A 20,784-nucleotide genomic window follows, 5' to 3' on the forward strand; every position below is an offset into this window, starting at 1 on the left:
ACTCCATAGAGAAAGTAAATCTCATAAGGGGTTTTCAGTTAGTGACAGTTTGTAAAAAATATTTTAGAAAATCACTAATCGGTTTACAAGAAATCTGCAAGCTCAGTTGAAATTGTTGGTGTTATCATTGGCAACTTCCGCTTCAGCTCTCTAGAAGCTGCAGTAGCGCGACACTGTGGCCACGACTGCAGCTGCGGTCCGCTCTTCACTCACCAGGAATCAGTGACCTTAAACTGGAAATAAATCCCTTTCACAAAGCTGGAGCCTAGCGGCGACGAATGAGCATCCAAGTCACATGTAACTGCACTCTCTCCCTGGGTTAATCAAAGCTTATGTTACGACCACTAGCCTAAACTGCAAATCAGACACTTTCCCTGACCCCATGTTAATCAAATCAAGCTTTATTTATACTGCAAGCTTTAATTTCACACAGGGAATGCAACGCAATTGGCTTTACAGGAAAATAATAAAATAAAAGCTGAAATATTTGATACACAACATACATAAGATTTTTTTTAAACAGAAGGACAACTAAAAAGCAACCTAAGGAAAAGCAAAGAAAAATGTGTTTAAAGATCTCTTAAATATGTTCAGTTTCAGGTACTCTGGCTATTCCAGATGCTGGGGGCATAATAACTAAAGGCTGCCTCTCCATGCCTCTTGGTCCTAGGCTTTGGGATAGACAAAAGGCCAGTGCCAGAGGACCTGAGGGACCTACTGGGTACATCACTTAAAAGCATGTCTGACATGTATTGGGCTGCACAATCGTGGATTGATTTAAAAACAGAAAGAAGAATCTTAAAACCGGTGTAATGTACAGCATTCTGTATGTTTTGAAGTTGACCAACAGCTTTCTTAAGCTCTCTCATAAGAGGAAGCCCCTGCCCCATGAATGAATCTGCTAATTTAACCCGAGGTTAGCGTTTCCTCTTTTCCTTCGAGGGAACACTGGCACCTTGCTCAGCACAAAAGCCCCCCGTGTTCTGCGGGAGTTAAAGGAAGGTCAAGGGTAGGATGTGCTGAGGCTTGCAGAGGCTGCAGCCCCAACCCGCTCTAGAACTCCACAACAGGAAGCAGGAGCCCATTGTCCCACGGACTGAAACAACAGGCAGGACCTGTCTCCACGGCGACCATGTGACCACAGGACATTTGACCAGCACCAACCATGGGGTGAGGAAAAAGGGTGCCCTGGCCTGATGGATATAAGGGAGAAAAGGGAAGAGGAACACAGAGTGGAATCCAGCCACTGGTCAAGCCAGTTCTGCTGACTGAGGGTTGGTTTCCGGGTAGTTATTTTCCTTTTTGTGAAATGCTTTGCTGCATTATTGTACAGTCCGGTGGCCTGCACTGAGGAATGTCAAGTGTTCAGCAAATCCATATGCTCACAAGCATGTCACAAGATATCAGCCGGTTACCAGGTGAGAGTTTAAAGATGATCACAAAAACCTTTTAAAGTGCATGTCTTATTAAAGAGAGCAGGGCAAAAAAAAATCCATTCAAACTTTTTTTTTTAACTGGTGGGGTAAAATGTCATGTCTCATTTAAATGCCATTTGGCAAGGGTTATTGCCATGCTAAAATGCATAAAGACTTAAAGGCAGTAAGGAGAGGAGCACAGTCACGTACAATGTAGCTAGGTAGGAGGAGAAATGGAAGCGACCTTGAGGACTGAGGCCATTTCATTTTCAGCTGAACTGGTTACATGGTTGTAACTTGTTCATGCTGCATTAACAGAGATAATTATGTTTTATGCTCTGCTAGACAGCCCTATGATAAACCTAGGCTACTTCGTAGTGATGGTGGAAAACAAATCGATACAGTTACACTATCGTCAAATATCCTGATTTGTATCAGATCGTTGACAATCTCGCAAAATAATTTTTGCGCTACTTGGCTGTACCAGCACCAAAACTCCAGTATTATTCCTCCATAGCTTGTTCTCCATCTTTTTAAATAGGGAGACAATTTGTTTTAGGCACTTATTTCCATGACTGATCAAAACTTGATTATCATGGCTCTCATCCCTCTGCAACAGACATGTGTTGAGCAATATGTTTGGAACATCAAATCGCAAAACACACACACCTAATATTCCACAGATCTGACTTGCCCTTTCACTCCTGAGGAACCAGTAAACATTAGCCCGTTTCGAGTTTCTTTTTCATGTCTTCTGCATCCATTTTGCTGTCACGTCTGGAGTTTGTTATAACCGATTTATTGATGTGATTATGATGGGCTATAGGTCAGGCCCTATGGGTCACATACATGTGATGCTTACATGTTTTACGTATAGAGAGCAAGGGTTGAGGGAATAGGGAATGTTTTTCCTAAACAAATTAGGGATTTCAGTAACAGAACTTTTCAGTCAGAAACAAGAAGGAAACTAAATGGATGAAATGTTGCTGCTTCAGCACGGACAGCGCAATACACACTTTCTGCAGTAGAGGAGAGCGAGACAGCGTGCGCCTGTCACACAGGCCCTCTCATCGGGCTCTTTGAGTCATGTGTGTGTTTTAATTATTTAGTCAACCAGTGTGCTTAAAGCATCAGATGTGCATAAGTAGTTGTTTTTATTCAAAAAAATAAGTTGTGTGTCTATATGAAAAAATAAGTTTAAACATTTCAACCAATAGATTGGTCGAAAGAACAGGAGTCTCATCGACCAATATTTTTTTTTAGTCGAGGACAGCCCTACAGCTCACGGATAGATCTCGCAATGAATGAAAAATGGAGATGGAACATAAGCATGCACAACGCAAAGGTAAAAGAGAACCGTGACCTAGCTAATTAATGCTACCTAGGTAAACAGGAGTTGGCATTTCGTGGCAACGATGAGAGTACCAGCTCATCAAACAGGCCCAGGGGAAACTAAGTAGGACTACTAAATGCCTTTGCTGGGAAAAAAACAAGCTAGCAACCCATTTAGAGACCACTGTGTTTGCTTTGTGCTCAAGGTCTATGGTGGAATTTAATGAAACTAGCGCACTCTACGTGTTCTGCAGAACAAAGTGATGGATATGGGTTTCTCCCCTAGCAGTATCAGTGGAACAATGAAAGCACTGGAACAGCAGCGATAATACTTTGATAATTTCTATGAGCGATTCGAGCAGAACTGCGAAAATTGTTGTAAACAGACAATCAGCTGAGTAGAGAGGAAGCAAATCGAAAACATACCGGACAATGTCAATGTTCAGGTGACAGACAGGTTTGACCTCTTTGGTGAACTTAAATGTGGTCGAATGCAAAAAAATAAAAAGGTCACAGAAGATCGACACCAGTACTTAGACTTCGTTAGGACTCAAGGCTCATCTTGTCAGATTGTACAGTTCACAAATGGTACGAGACAAATCACCTGGACAGCTCCTCAGCTTTTTGTTCCAGCATGACCTGAAACAGACTATCCCCGAGGCAACAAAGTTACTGCAGCTGGTCCGCACTATACCAGCCACAACAGCATCTGTTGAGAGGTCATTTTCTGTGCTGAAACGGATGTCTTTACCCAGAAGGACAGACGGAAATCATTTACAAGTAAGTGTTTATTTACAGTAGCACCCTCTACTATTATTACATTACATGTGTATTGTGTAAGTATACATCTCAAATCAGTAACGCTGCCTAGGCAGTGCGTGTGAAACGCTGCCTACAAGTAAGCCTAATCACTGGCATTTGGGTCGCTGTCTGTGGTGTTGAAAATGGCCTGTTCTTGCAGTTGCATGGGGAACAAGTTATCAGGGCATGTGAATGTGTGTCTAATGGTTACACCGCCTCCCTGCTGCTGTTTGACGGTTGGTTGTCAGTGCTCGACATTCAGGGCTACCCCGGCAACATCTGCCGAGCTCACCCGGCCAGTTAATCAAGCTTTCATATAGCCTGCTTGGGCCAGTACATTTTCAAACTCCAAAACATATATTTTTTAAATCCTTTCTATTTGTATTTAATCCATCCCAATCTTCAAGATGACGTTTCAAACTTGTTATTAACCAGCATTTGATTTCCAAGCGAAGCCAAGAATGTCAAAGCCTTCACTCTCTGTCTCGAGTGAGCCCCGCCTCAGTATGTTCTGGATACTAGTGACAGACCCGTCAATTCTGAGATTAACTTTGGCACACGCATTCCACAATCACAGAACAAAAGTCCACCTTTTCAGTCTTTTTTCATATCAGACATCCTACATAGCGATGTCATTATCAGCAAAGAAAAGTTTACATAGGCCTAGGACTACATGTTGCTGCTTGCTTGTCAAGACAAACATTTACACAAATCACAATTATTTTTTAAAATAATGCTATTGTTATCTATAGAACATCAAATGTCAGGTGGCGAGAGCATGCAACGCCTCATACAGCCAATTGCTGCATGGAACTAAATGTGTTCTAATAAGCCCAGTCACTGCCTAACATTCCTAAACTACAACAGTCTGCAATTATTTAAAAGAGCAGGATCCCAGCTTTCCAGTCATGTTTGATATATTTCTCAACTCCAAATTTTGCACAATTGGCAGCATTTTACATTCTTAGTGTCTGGATTTATGAATGTGAGTGTGTAAAAGAATGCCTGGAAAAACAAGCAGTGGTCTTGTTACTTAGAGAGAGAAAAGTCCCAATCTATCACAGCCAGGGCTCACTAAACACCCAGCTGTATAAATGGTTGATATATAAAATTGCAAGCTATGCAAGTGGCCCCGGGTGAGTGAGGATAGGACAGGACACCAGCAGGGGGAGAGCAAATAAAGTGGGTGGGAGGCTTTAAAGCTGAAATCCTTAGTGGTGAAACAGCCATGTCCGTTTGTGATATTACAACAAAGAAATTACTGTAAACCAACACTTTTTTTTGCTAGCATAATTGCGCATGCGACAGTGGCACAATATGTACCACCATTTTTTGGACCATGCTGCGCGATGCTCCTCAGTTCCGCAACAAAAACAATAACAATGGTGGTGGAGCGGACAGCGGCTCCGTTTCCCCCTACTGCGGACTCCATCTTTAATGTCTTGGCCCAGTGGGAGATAAACAGCACAGTGTCCCAGCCAGCAGCACTGCATTGAAGTTAAACCATGGGTTTCCCTCAGCCTGTGGGGTCAGTACGGGTGAAGCCACGGGTGCTTTGAAGAATACTGCGAGATTCTGGTAATTTGCCAATATCTGGCCATCTGTAGAAGTCATGGATCTGATAGAGCTTGGCTGGCTGGGTCTCTGTGACTATGCTGTTTTAGAGAAACCATCCATCACCTGCCCACTGGAGCACCGTGACGTCACGGCGACAGATATAGGGGGCTGACGTTAGATTAGTCAATTAACCAATGGGCTCAGTAAGGCTTCGACTGTTTCCTTGGAGCTAGCTAGCTCTCCTGTGTGTGAAGCCCCATACCAACCACCCCATATACCTGACACTCAAGAGGGGCTGTGTGTGGACATAAACCTGACAGGGAGGCCAACAGATGATCACTGTAGGCCTCTGCTACATCTTTTATAATGTAAATGACTGAATGACACTAAAGGGAACCCTTGGCTCTTCATTACCAATTACAGCCCACTGTGAAATGCCCAGTTGAAGGACGTGGCACATTCTGCATGATCCGCTGCTCATGCCCAGCTCCATACCATCCGTGAAACATGCATGAAAGCATATGCAGGTCATGCATAAGAGATGGTGGCTGGACTCCCGTATAGTATACATCAGTCACACACAATGACCTTTACGTGCCAATGACACAGAAATCAGAGGATACATACTTCAGTAATAACTTCTTATCACCCTAAACGTGTGTGCTGTGGGCAGCTGTTGTAAGGCCACAGAAACAAATGAATGCAATTAATTGTGTGAATATAATATCCTTATCTGGCTTTGCAGTGAACATGCTTTCATGTTGAGAATAACCTGAGATGGCCTTAAAACGATAGAATGCACCACAGGTGAATTCTACACACACACATTTCAGTCAAAAATCTATCATTCTGAGAAGTAATATTTCTCAGTCAGAATGCATGAGAGGTGGTGGATCTGTTGCACGACACCCATGCCTTCCAGCGTCTGCAGATATAAATGAAACGCCAGCTGAGCTCAATGCACAGAATAGCCCGTACAGATTCTAACAGTACCACCTTCCTCCATCTACTGTAACACCCACTCCTGCAATTATGGACCTGTCAAGGGCATCAGACTTGTCCCCCTCTATAAACTGTACATTCTAATTCCACAGACAAAAGGCCTTTACACAGGCTTGTCAACCTCAGACTTGATGTATGAATAACTCCAGAGCTATATTATTTAAAGTTGGCGAATCAAATGTAGCTTCAGTAGCCAACAGAACAGGTACAGTAGTGATATTGCTGTGAGTGCACTGTGCTGTGCAGCAGTAAAGGCTAGAGTGGATAATGGGTCTCATGATTGGGGCACTGCCTGTAGGGTTCATTTGTGTTGAAGTCACCATCCCTGTCTGCACTCTGCACAACAACAACAAAATCTAGAGGACATCCCTCCAATAACATTAGCTCAAAGTGACAGAGGGGGACAGAGAGGGAAATACTTTTTTCCTCCCTTCACCATATGTGGTTAGCCATAATCCCCCTGAGAATAATAATTTCTCACCACAGATTTAAATACTGAGAATAACAGTAACAATTCCACTCAGACAATACAATATCCATGAGAATAGAGAAGATAAAGTAGAATCAATGTAATAGCAAAAACAGTACCTCTTCAGATGTAGAAAATAACCTACACAATTGAACAACACAAGTGATGTAGTCTCAGTCACGAGCAGAGCTTGTGTCTATGGAAGTATTGTAGTAAAGTCAGTCTGACTGTGACAATCTATCCAGCTGTGCTTCTAATAACGGGTTGTGTGCGAGACATGCTGTAAAAACAAACAAACGATGCATTATGTAGCAGCAAATAAACAAAGCAAACCAGATGATTTTTCCCAAGCCAAGATGTAGGCGGATCGCATGTCTTGTTCTGAATCTGAGGCTCCACAAAAACACCAAAGACTGATTTATTCACTAGCTAGGTAACAGATCTTGCAAGCCAAGTCTTGAGACACTCCATGCTCTCCAAGGAGCATGAATGTTTTCCACTTCCTCAACCTGACCGACAGAGTTCAATAGTCACCATGACATGTAACCTATGTCAGGCTAAGGTATGGTCATTCGAAACCCACAAACACAGTTCTCCTTGGTTTTATTGGTCTCAGACATCACAAGGATCCCGGAGTGGTGCAGCGGTCTAAGGCACTGCATCTCAGTGCAAGAGGCATCACTACAGTCCCTGATTCGCACACGAATCTAAGCTGTATCACATCCGGCCTTGATTGGGAGTCCCATAGGGTGGTGCACATTTGGCCCAGCGTCATCAACGTCATAGTAAATAATAATGTTCTTCACAGACTTGCCTAGTTCAATAAAAGGTTTTATTTAAATAAATAAAACAAATATTAAAAATATTAAAAAACAGGGATCTATGTCAGGTGTCATTTGTGGAGCATTTTAGTGCTTGAGGTGATCGTCCACTAAACATAAGCTACAGCCAACCTGCCTAAGAGTCTCATATCAAAAATAAAAAAGTAATTATAAAACGTGTTATCTGTGATATGAGAAATCTTTGGTCAGTATGCATTCATACAAACAAAAACAAAAATCACATAAGAAAGCCTAGTGTGCTTTCCTGTGAAGGTGTGTTATGCACCTGCTGATGACATGCTCTCATAATATCAAGATGTGTGTATCTAGGAGGTAATGTCCATTCACTACCACCAGCAAAGCACTAAAATGTATTAGCAATCAACATGAATGAAAGGAGATTGTTACTGTTAAGTTCGGAAAGACAAACGGTGCCTATTGAGTACTGACTATCAGACTTGGTGTTAGCTAGAGACCTCGCTCAGCTGGCTGAGCTAGATCAGCCTTTTCAAAACTGGGGCAAGAACAAGTGTAAATGGAGGGTTGGAAATTCAAACTCAAATCGCTTGTTAAGTCAGATGTGTGACGGGTTAGAACGTTGGCTAACTTTAACCAGCCACCTAGCTTAGCTAACTAATCTTTGATCCGGGTTGAATAGTCAGCAATTTAGCTACCTAGCTTGCTAGCGATTGTTAGCTATAACGTTATATGTGGACAACACCAAACCACCCGGCATCGTAGTTTGCGATTGATGGTGTATTGCTGAATTGGTATTGCATTATTTCCTTAGCAATGTAGCTAACTAGCTGCCACTACGACACATACGTGAGTAGTTGACTTAGAGTTTGTTACGGGTTAGCTAGCTAACTAGATTTAATTTTAGTTTCTAACTTCAACAATAACAGCTTATCTTCCTACCAACGACCTCGCCATCCATACCACCGGGTAAGATAACTAGGTAGAAACGATATCTAACCAAATAATATAATCCATTGCTATTATGTGTCAACTTCCCACGGAGCCGGTCGACGATATGTCATAAGCTAGCTAAGCTAACTCACGTTATGTTGAGACGGAGCTATTTTTCATTCAGAGATCAGTGACGCTTGCTTACTTATCGGTTAATTTGATGTCCTAAAGAACAATGAATATGAGGCAAGTAATACATTATATATTTTTCGAAATATTACCATTCATTCAACAGACAACATACCTGCAGGTGCTCCTGAAAGCGGATAGGCAGAATCTGAGCCATGACGGTTCCTCTGCTCTCCTCCCGATTCTCCAAGTAATGCTAACAAACTACGGCTTCTTCTCAGATCCTAGCCGGACAGCCAGGGAACAGCTAGTTTAAAGTCCAATTGGGTAGACTCGAAGTCTTGTATGAAAATGTAATGGTGATTTTATTCGTCCTTTTGCTGTTAACTTGCGCTCTTCCCCTGATGACGGACGGCTGCAGCTGCACTGAACACCCTGAACCTGCAATGGCGGTGGCAGCTGCTCAAGAGGAGAGAAACAATCCGGAAATGGCTGTGTACTTCAGTGGGGCGGACGAATATTGATATTCATGTTTCAAAAATGGTCATTTCTAATCATGATTAAACTGATGTAGGATATTCACCATTGAAACCTATTCATTTTTATACAATCCAAGAAAATTGACTAGTGTGTAAAGGGAGCATACCGTTTGTGAGATAAGGATACATTGGTACTATTTCTTTGCGATTCGCCCTTTGATTTTTGCCACATCATTCGTCCTCGTGAATGCACGTCAGTTCCTACTTGCGTAGTGCGTAGGCTACTCCTGTTCCGCACCGGTGAAAACTGTTATTCGATTTACAATAAAAGCTCCAACAATAAAATCATGATAATGGAGTTTTGTATGCCTCTTGAATTCACAGGTGAATTCAGGTGATAACAGGTGAAGCCACTAATTATAGACAATAAACAATTAATGTGCATCTTGTATGTGCAGCAAATATGAACAACTTGAATTCATTTGCATTCAAAAGTCAAACAGGGCTTTCCACATATCCACTTGCTGAGAACTGAATCATCCCACATTTCATCAAGACCTTTCGGTCAAATATACATTGTTGAAGTCAACACAGCTCCATCCTGTCCATTTCCAAAGCACTGGTAGTAGTAAATCAGCTGACACAATGACACGTCAGCTGCTTACTCAGCTAAATCTTGAGGTGAGTGTATCGTTTCAGTTGAAATAAGTAATAACGACCTGTTTAAAATAGTTGTTGAACGATCTCGACTCTCGAGTATTTGCACAATAGATCATCCAACTCAACAACAATCCAATTTCTCTTGGATCCTGGATCCAAATGTCTATCAACATCTTTATCATACCAGAGTGCTAAGGCTGTGTCAGACATCCAAGTAGCCATTTTCTACTTTATGTGGCCACAATCTGCATGGTAACTGAGTGTAATAGGCTATAATTGCACAATAAAATAATGAGGGTTGGCAAAGCCTTCCTTGGGACTTGACAGTGAAGCTGACCTTCTGGCAGTAATGCCATTTCATCATGAAGATGCAGCAGGCGTCTGAGCCAGCACTTACTTGCTCAAGTAGTGGACAAGGAGTGGTCAAGAATAAGCTAATACAAAAACATTTCTCCTTATTTTGTCCTCTTGTTAAAGAAGTTATCTTAATCAAGAATGGGTGGGTATTTCTGACCATTTGATATTTTGTAAACACATTGGTTCCTAAATCAGATCGAATAAAGACAAGAGGCATTGACAATGATCTTATCTGGATCCACCAGTAGAATATTAGCGTTTGCACTTTAGAGTAAGAAGAGTTGTTTACAATTGGCTAGTCTGCAGATGAATTCAACAAGGGTGTCTGTAGTGACGCCTCAAGCACTGAGTGCCTTAGACCACTGCGCCACTCAGGAGCCCACACGCCTTGTGAATTACAGTTATTTTCGATAGAACTCAAACCCAATGCAAACCCATTACTGTTTTTGGACTTGAGCTGCAAGTTACACAAAAAATAATATATTGCAAATCATGAAATTGAAAACCATGAAACATTTTATTGAATGACTCATGGCTGCATATGCATAATCCAGTGTCAGTACAGCTGCAAACTATCTCTTCCTCCACTGGTTTTATTGACTCTTACAATATTGAGTGCCGAAATACTGTCTATGAAAATGCTAATTAAACTTTAGTTTCAGCTTTCTTTCTATGAATACACAACATTGTTTTCTCTATCTCTGAGCACGTTGTGATACTGCTTTCATATACTGGTCCCCTTACATTATGTAAGAAATTGATCAAAGTGAAGTTGTGGAAATGACAGGAAGTTCTGTGTGATAATTCAGTATGTTAATTGATCACGCTACTTAACATGCAGAGTAGCGTGATCCAAAATCCTAAGTCTAATTGAAAAAGCATCATTGTATAAATGTAGTTACTTGAAGATATCTCTGGGAACACACACTCATTGTGATTCTTGTTTACTCCACTGTAGCCTATATGGCCCTCATCATCTTCACATACACAAGACTTTTACAAGTGCTCTCTAACTATAATAGCTATAACAGTGCAATTATTATGAGTGGAAACAACTTTACAACTAAATGTGCTTCATTGTATAGTGCTGTTGCAATGTTGTTATTATTTCATGAATGTCTTACTGTATTTATAGTTACACAGAGAAATGGCAGGGTTTCAATTATAGACACTAACTGTTTTACACCCTATTAATGGTATCTTCTGGCCCGGGGGAGTTTTGTTAATATCCCTGACGCTTGTTCTGTCACGCCCTGATCTGTTTCACCTGTCCTTGTGATTGTCTCCACCCCCTCCAGGTGTCGCTTATTTTCCCTGGTGTATTTATACCTGTGTTTCCTATCTCTCTGTGCCAGTTTGTCTTGTATGTTCAAGTCAACCAGTGTGGTTTTCCCCCGTGCGTCTGCTTGTCTTTTACGAGTCCTCCTGGTTTTAACTTCGCCTGCCTGCCTGCCTGCCTGCCTGCCTGCCTGCCTGCCTGCCTGCCTGCCTGCCTGCCTGCCTGCCTGCCTGCCTGCCAGCCTGCCATCCGGTTTTGACCTTTTGCCTGTCCACACCGTTCTCTTGCCTACCCTTTTTGGATTGGTAATAAACATCTTGGACTCTAACCATCTGCCTCCTGTGTCTACATCTGGGTCTCTCCTTGCGCCCTAATGTCTTGAATGACAAAATTAATCGTATGCAGTATGGTTTAAAGATAAGGAACATATCAGCGAGAAACAGTAAAGGTTGAATTACTACACCTTTGCATGCTCCAAACACCTGTGTGTAAGTAGCTGGAGATGAAGTGTCATTTGTCAACTGGATGTGCACAAAGCCTGTGGATCCCTGACATTTCTACAGTAAGTGTACCTTTTTATTTGAAAGTTTCTCTTGTTGATCTGAAATAAGTGACATCGGCATATGTTTCGAAAACAGGTTTGAAAGCAATGATTTGACGTTTCTGAACTTTAAAACCGTGTCCGAATTGTACTTCACATGGCGGCCAACCATGGGTGAATGTAACCGCTGAAAACCCTGCATATGGAGAAAAGATTTAAGAGCTAGGGTTATTGGTGGTCATGTATTGGAAGTATCCACCTGTTCCTTTGGTAGAAGAATAAAAGCTGACATCAACAGTGTCTTTTCATTTGTACTGTTTAATCTCAGTCCAGTTCATGCAGGCATAGTGATTGCTTCCCACAGCTTAAACCTCATTGGCCTTTATGGTACAGGAACACACACCATCCACACACCCATATCATGCTCTGATGAAATTACATTCATAAGGAAACAGTTGTTGTGGATTGCTCCAGCAAATGTATTGTTTGCATATTTGTGTATGAAACCATTCCACTCCAGCCATTAACGAGTTAATCTTCCCCAATTAAGGTGACACCAACCTGGGCTCATAGGTGCATTGCCAACAATCACAGGAGTGCAACAGCAGGAGAACGTAACAACTTGCGATCTGATTTTCACCCCACCCTTGAGAATGCAGGAACAATTGTTCAAGGTGTATTCCCATTGGTTCACTGCATATTGATCTGTGTTTGGAGCCCCACAGTGGAGGTGTCATAAAACCTAGTGCTCAAAAAAGGGAAATGGTTCCAATCATTTTTCTACAGGGTAAATAGAAACACATACAATAAGGTCTGTTTCGTGTAGGATGACCCCGGTGTGAAGTTTTGATAACCATGTAAGTGTAACGATTGTCGTATGAAGGAGTGTACCAAAATCAGCGTGATAAGTGTTCATGATAAATTTAAAACTCAAAATAACAGGGAAAACCAAAACAGTCCTGTCAGGTGCAGACACTAAACAGAAAACTACCCATAAAACCCAAACGAAAAAAGACAACTTATATATGATCCCCCAATCAGAGACAACGATAGATTGGGAACAACACCAACATAGAAATAAAGAAACTAGAATTCACACCCTGGCCTACCCAAAATAGAGAATTAAAAACCTCTATGGCTAGGGCATGACAGTAAGTCTCTAGCGGACAAGGTTACTTTTTTATCAATGTATTCAGGTCTATTTACTCTCAGATTCAAAAATGCTAATTAGCATCAAAGTAGATGTCATGCAAGACTACAAATCCCTGCACGTCATCTCGAGCTGGCATCTTTTCTTTCAGGTACATTTTTTTTAAATGTAGCTAACATTAGTTCATCCAGAGAGTCTTACATCTTCCTCGATTCAACATTCTCATCCAGATCATGGCATTTGTAGTTCTTTATGATATTCTAATTAGCATTTCATTTGTGGGGGGTAAATACAGGCAAATACATTGATAAAAGTCACCTTGTCCGAGAGAGATTGTGGCTGTGGAAACCAGTTCTCTGTTTGACTGACGGCCTTCGTCAACGCCCCTAGCAGCTCGGCTGCCTCTGCAAGGCTTCAAATAGAGTTCCACAGTAGTCATAATACCCATAAAACATAGCGGTCAAACATGGAAATGGTTCCAATAGTTTTTTTTTCACCATTTATTTTTCCCAATGGGGAGTTTAGAAACACTTTAGATCAGAGGAAAGAGTGCATCCTACTGGTCCTCTAACACCACTTCCAGCAGAAACTGGTCTCTGATCCATGAACCAACCAAACATAGACAACCAGGTGAGGGGAGTTCCTACTAATTATTGATCTTATTGTGTCAATCAAGGAGCGAAAACCCGCAGACACTCGGCCTTAATTGTAAATATTTATTAAAATACAATTGAGGCATTGTACTGCTCAACATTTCTTTGTGCTTCAGGCCTTACCCAGAGGAGGTGGCTCTGGAGTAGACCGAGCTGGAGGGAAACCTGGAATGGAATTCCCCACTCCATAAACTGGAGAAAACCTGTTTGAGGAATAACTTCCACCTTGCACATTAATGGTTGGCCTAAAGCTACTTTGTCCATTTTATTTATACAATTTTTAAAAAGTCCATACTCTTTGTTAAATCTGTCTCCTTGGCCTCCCGGGTGAGGCAGTGGTCTAGGGCACTGCATCACAGCGCTAGCTGTGCCACCAGAGACTCTGGGGTCGCGCGATGCACAATTGGCCTAGTGTCATCCGGTTTAGGGAGGGTTTGGCCGGTAGGGATATCCTTGTCTCATCGCGCACCAGCGACTCCTGTGGCGGGCCGGGCGCAGTGCACGCTAACCAAGGTCACCAGGTGCACAGTGTTTCCTCCGACACATTGGTGCGGCTGGCTTCCGGGTTGGATGCGCGCTGTGTTAAGAAGCAGTGCGGCTTGGTTGTGTTTTGGAGGACACATGGCTTTCGACCTTCGTCTCTCTCGAGCCCGTACGGGAGTTGTAGCGATGAGACAAGATAGTAGCTACTAAAACAATTGGATACCACCTCTGAAGAGGTGCCAGTGGTGAGCCATTGGTTTTGCACCAAGGAGTAGAAATTGATCAGTTCTCTTCTGCTGGGAGACTAATTACTACTAGGGGAGATTAGAGTGCAGTGCAAGGAAGAAGGCTCCTCTCCCTGAGAAGACTATGCAAATCTCCGTTGCCATGAAGGTAGGGACCCTGGAAACACAAGACACAGTTGCTCATACAGAGAGGCCATGTGTGTCATAAAAGGGTGGCTTTCGGACTTGCTGCCGGTATGTCACAGGCACGCTGAGGAGTCAGCGATTACCCTCAGGCTTAGAGCTAATGAAGCAAAACGCTGTTAACAGCCCTGACCCTTGTCATTTCCTATTAAGTGCAGAGTAACAGATCCATCTTCAACATGGATAAAGTAAACAGGCTCAGATCCACCATCTAGATTCTTGCCATTGATTCTCTAAACATCTATGCCTTCCTTAGATTATAAAGAATATGTGTTAAGGAAAAGATGTAAACAGAAAACTGTCTCTCTAGTCTTGGACAGACATTATGTAAGAGTAACTATTGGCTCTTGATTAATGGGCTGAAGTATTCCCCCAGTGATTTAAAGAATGGACCAACTAGGAGCCAGTGCAGGGAGCGAGAACTCGCATAGTGAAAAGTCCCAAACATACTTAAGAGGTTCTGTGACGCTATGGAATGCAAACATGCGCACGCACACACACATTCACTGACATTTTCACTCTCCCCCTCTCTGTCTGGCAATCAATGATTGTAAATAAAGCATGTGTAGGCCTGCCAGTGGTCATGACCTGGCACGCTGTCCTTCAAACACTGTTTTCCCCACCTTGATATAATACATACAAAACCTCTCCTTTGAAAATAATAGCCCAAATTGTGAATGTGATAATGAATGTAACTATGTGAGACTGTCAGTGTATCTTCATTTGTCATGTGCTCCACTTGTGCAGATCCCACTGCTTTTCTATCTAGGCTGAACAAATGACAATATACTCAATATGAAATGTAATATGTGTGAGCCAAAAGACTCATCGCTTTTAATCAAGTTTGCAGTCCACTTTACTAAGAATTGATATGAAAGAGATATAGCCTCAGCAAAACAATCATTCCCCTTGTCTGATTATCAACCGCCACCCTGGCAGCTAAATGATTATGATTGGAAACAGGTAAAAAAAAAGAATCCGCTCTAAATAACATTAAAGAATACACCAAAAACACATCTACTTTGTCACAATCTCTATCTCTAATTTTCTTTATGTCAGTTTATAAAGTGTCTGGAGTTCCATTGGTAGCACAGCAGTAACATGCACCCTTTGGTTTGGAGCTGAGGGGAAGTTACTAATTGACTGTGGAGACATGTCAATGTATATGCTCTTTGATCCCTCCCATTAAAGAATAAAAGAGCAGGGGACAGGACACAGAATTGTTGAGACATTCAACCACTGGCCCTGACTGTGGGAGGCTGCAGTAGGTGGATATCAGTCTGCTCACTCTAACCCCCACTTCAAACATCAGTGCTTCAAAAACACAAAAACCTTGACAATCAGTGATTCTCTATTCTATTCATGACATTGGAAATGCATTGTGTGTAGCCTACTATTCATATACTGTAACTGATTCAGATTGCATATATTGTGGTAGGGGAGAGTGGGGAATGTATATATTTGGGAAAAAGGTCATCATTTCATGGAGTCCGTGAAGGAAGAAACCACATGGAAAAAGTGATAAGCAAGTTAGGTCCAAAAAAAATGGTTTTCACCAAGTCACATTAATTTGTTAGAGGTTTCATAATCAATCAAATGTATTTATAAAGCCCTTTTTACATCAGCAGATGTCACAAAGTGCTATACAGAAACCCAGCCTAAAACCCCAAACAGCAAGCAATGCAGATGTAGAAGCCTGGTGGCTGGGAAAAACTCCCTAGAAAGGCAGGAACCTACTGTAGGAAGAAACCTAGAGAGGAACCAGGCTCTGATGGGTGGCCAGTCCTCTCCTGGCTGTGCCGGGTGGAGATTATAACAGTACATGGCCATTAAGGCCGGGTTGGTCTCCAAGATGTTCAAACGTTCATCAAATAAAACAATATGTTATTGGTCACATACATGGTTAGCAGATGTTATTGGAGTGTAGTGAAATGCTTGTGCTTCTAGTTCCGACAGTGGAGTAATATCTAACAAGTAATCTAACAATTCCACAACAACTACATAATACACACAAATCTAAGAAAAGGGATGGAATAAGAATAAATATATTTATTTAAAAATATATATTTCACTGTTATTTAACCAGGTAGGCCAGTTGAGAACAAGTTCTCATTTACAACTGCGACCTGTCCAAGATAAAGCAAAGCAGTGCGACACAAACACAGTTACACATGGAATAAATAAACGTAGGGTCAATAACACAATAGAAAAAATCTATATACAGTGTGTGCAAATGAGAAGACTAGGGAGGTAAGGCAATAAATAGGCCGTAGAGTCGAAGTAATTACAGTGCCTTGCGAAAGTATTCGGCCCCCTTGAACTTTGCGACCTTTTGCCACATTTCAGGCTTCAAACATAAAGATATAAAACTGTATTTTTTTGTGAAGAATCAACAACAAGTGGGACACAATCATGAAGTGGAACGACATTTATTGGATATTTCAAACTTTTTTAACAAATCAAAAACTGAAAAATTGGGATGTGCAAAATTATTCAGCCCCCTTAAGTTAATACTTTGTAGCGCCACCTTTTGCTGTGATTACAGCTGTAAGTCGCTTGGGGTATGTCTCTATCAGTTTTGCACATCGAGAGACTGAAATTTTTCCCATTCCTCCTTGCAAAACAGCTCGAGCTCAGTGAGGTTGGATGGAGAGCATTTGTGAACAGCAGTTTTCAGTTATTTCCACAGATTCTCAATTGGATTCAGGTCTGGACTTTGACTTGGCCATTCTAACACCTGGATATGTTTATTTTTGAACCATTCCATTGTAGATTTTGCTTTATGTTTTGGATCATTGTCTTGTTGGAAGACAAATCTCCATCCCAGTCTCAGGTCTTTTGCAGACTCCATCAGGTTTTCTTCCAGAATGGTCCTGTATTTGGCTCCATCCATCTTCCCATCAATTTTAACCATCTTCCCTGTCCCTGCTGAAGAAAAGCAGGCCCAAACCATGATGCTGCCACCACCATGTTTGACAGTGGGGATGGTGTGTTCAGCTGTGTTGCTTTTACGCCAAACATAACGTTTTGCATTGTTGCCAAAAAGTTCAATTTTGGTTTCATCTGACCAGAGCACCTTCTTCCACGTGTTTGGTGTGTCTCCCAGGTAGCTTGTGGCAAACTTTAAACAACACTTTTTATGGATATCTTTAAGAAATGGCTTTCTTCTTGCCACTCTTCCATAAAGGCCAGATTTGTGCAATATACGACTGATTGTTGTCCTATGGACAGAGTCTCCCACCTCAGCTGTAGATCTCTGCAGTTCATCCAGAGTGGTCATGTGCCTCTTGGCTGCATCTCTGATCAGTCTTCTCCTTGTATGAGCTGAAAGTTTAGAGGGACGGCCAGGTCTTGGTAGATTTGCAGTGGTCTGATACTCCTTCCATTTCAATATTATCGCTTGCACAGTGCTCCTTGGGATGTTTAAAGCTTGGGAAATCTTTTTGTATCCAAATCCGGCTTTAAACTTCTTCACAACAGTATCTCGGACCTGCCTGGTGTGTTCCTTGTTCTTCATGATGCTCTCTGCGCTTTTAACGGACCTCTGAGACTATCACAGTGCAGGTGCATTTATACAGAGACTTGATTACACACAGGTGGATTGTATTTATCATCATTAGTCATTTAGGTCAACATTGGATCATTCAGAGGTCCTCACTGAACTTCTGGAGAGAGTTTGCTGCACTGAAAGTAAAGGGGCTGAATAATTTTGCACGCCCAATTTTTCAGTTTTTGATATGTTCAAAAAGTTTGAAATATCCAATAAATGTCGTTCCACTTCATGATTGTGTCCCACTTGTTGTTGATTCTTCACAAAAAAATACAGTTTTATATCTTTATGTTTGAAGCCTGAAATGTGGCAAAAGGTCGCAAAGTTCAAGGGGGCCGAATACTTTCGCAAGGCACTGTATAGTGAAAACAATAGTGGTCCTAAAACAGAACCTTGAGGAACACCAAAACTTGTCAGAGGACAAACCATCCACAGAGACTAACTGATATATTTTGGACAGATAAGATCTAAACCAGGCAAGAAGGTTTCCAATCTCTCCAAAAGAATGTGGTGATTGATGGTGTCAAAAGCAGCACTAAGGTCTTGGAGCACGAGGACCGATGCAGGGCCTTGGTCTGACACCATTAAAAGGTAATTTACCACCTTCACAAGTGCAGTCTCAGAGTTATGATTGTAGTTATGATTGATTGACAGAGTTAAAATCAGACTGAAGCGTTTCATGTACATTATTTGTCTTCAGGAAGGCAGATTCAAAGAGGAGTCCGTAGTTTGCTTTCTAATGATCATGACCTTTTCATTCATGAATTCTTCACTGCTGAAGTGAAAGGCATCCTCTCTTGGGAATGCTGCTTTGTGGTTAGCTTTGCGACACTATCAAATATACATTTTGGCTTGTTCTTATTCTCCACAATTAGGTTGGAAAAATAGGTTGATCGAGCAGCAGTGAGAGCTCTTCGATATTGCACTGTACTTTCTTTCCAAGCTAGTAGGAAGACTTCCAGTTTGGTGGAGCTCCATTTATGTTCCAATTTTCTGGAAGCTTGCTTCAGGGCTCGGGTATTTTCTGTATACCAGGGGGCTAGTATCTTGTGACACAGTAGCTATAAAAAGGGATTGAGTAGGCTCCATAGATTTCATGACCAGAAGCTCAAAATATGAAAATGCAGTCATTTTGGGGGTGGTAAAATTGAAATTTGCTGTCGTAAATGTTAGCAACACCTCCGCCTTTGCGTGAGGCACAGGGGATATGGTCACTAGTGTAACCAGGAGGAGAGGCCTCATTTAACACATTAATTTAATCAAGTTTAAGCCCTGTTTCAGTCAGGCCAATCATATCAAGATTATGATCAGTGATTAGTTCTTTGACTGTAACTGCCTTGGAAGTGAGGAATCTAACATTTAAGTAGCCCTATTTTTAGATGTGAGATATCACAATCTCTTTCAATAATGACAGATATTGAGGTGTCACGCCTGCTCCCGCTCCTCCTCTCTGGCGCTGGAAGGCCACCAGGCTCCCCAGCTTAAACACACTCCTGTCACAATCATTACGCACACCTATCTTTCCCCGTCACGTGCATGAGCGTATTATTGGACTCACCTGGACTCAATCACCTGTTTATTACCTCCCCTATTTGTCAGTTCCCCATCTCTGTTCCTATCTGCTGCATTAATTATTGTTTGTCGTTGTTTACCCGCGTGCTGATGCTGCTCCTATTTTGTTACTTGTCTGTTCCTGAATAAATGCTTCTCATTTCCAGCTTCGGTCCTTACTGAATGCTGAAGCCATCATACTAAGCATCATGGAGTGCTAGTGTTCCGGTTGGTGGTGACGTCTGGTCCAGGGGCCGCCACTGATGGAACTGGGGGTACCTACGCCAGCTCGTCGGGCTGTCACGCCCTAGCTGACTCGAGAGATTCTTGCCCCGGTTGGCTCGGAAGGCGCCCCATCTCACGGCAGGCTTCAACAAAATCATCAGGATTTTATGACCAGACGGCTCGTCAGGCTTCCACGCCTCAGCGGAATCATCGGGCTTCCACGCCTCAGCGGGTTCATCTGGAGTTTTCCTGGCTTGTCCAGCACCCCTGCCACAGACGACCCCTCAGGCTCGCCCAGGTGGGACGCCGGGTGGAGCCCCTAGTGGGGGGTATTGTCACGCCTGCTCCCGTTCCCTCTCCCTGGTGATCGTAGGCGCCAGGCTCCCCAGCTTTACACACTCCTGTCACCATCTTTATGCACTTGAAAATAAAGGAGAGCCGCACACTCTAGGAGCTCAGATGCAAAAATGTAATATCCATCATTATGCACACCTGCCTTTCCCTGTCACACGCATCAGCGTATTATCAGACTCACCTGGACTCAATCACCTGTTTATTACCTCCCCGTCTCTGTTCCCTGCTGCTGCATTAATTGTCATTTGTCGTTGTTTACCCGTGCTGACACTGTTCCTGTTTTGTTACCTGTCTGTTCCTAGCTGTGTGGGTTAATATAGTCAAAATGTTTGTCTTGGGGTAAATTGAGCTAACGGTTGAGCCAAAGGCAAGTTGAGCAAATTGAGGTGTTTTCTTCCCAGGCGTAATGCAAGCCATTATGTCACTGGGATCTGAGGTAACAGGGCCTGGCCTATGACTCCAACTTTGCCTCTCCCGAGCCAGTTGGGGGAGTGGCAGAGATGAGACACGATCAAAGATTGGGGAGAAAAAGGGGGTAAAGTACAAAAGGTGTATGTATATAAATCGTTTTAAATAAGTGTTTGTGGGTGTTAAACCTGTGTTAAAAGATCATTAAAATGACTAATGGGGAAAAAAATG

General features: G+C 42.3%; 1 protein-coding gene across 1 annotated transcript in view; it reads right to left on the reverse strand.

The window, feature by feature from the left end:
• The window catches only part of cltca (clathrin, heavy chain a (Hc)), a 65,320-nt gene extending 55,510 nt beyond the window's left edge, over positions 1-9,810 (reverse strand). The window contains exon 1 of the mRNA XM_036937422.2: positions 8,611-9,810. Coding sequence (XP_036793317.1) covers positions 8,611-8,652 — 42 coding nt within the window. The 5' untranslated portion in view covers positions 8,653-9,810. The remainder of the gene's footprint in view (positions 1-8,610) is intronic.
• Positions 9,811-20,784: the final 10,974 nt, after the last annotated feature.

The sequence above is a fragment of the Oncorhynchus mykiss genome, chromosome 12, assembly GCF_057628025.1.
Source record: "Oncorhynchus mykiss isolate SJ-2025 chromosome 12, ASM5762802v1, whole genome shotgun sequence".
NCBI lineage: Eukaryota > Metazoa > Chordata > Actinopteri > Salmoniformes > Salmonidae > Oncorhynchus > Oncorhynchus mykiss.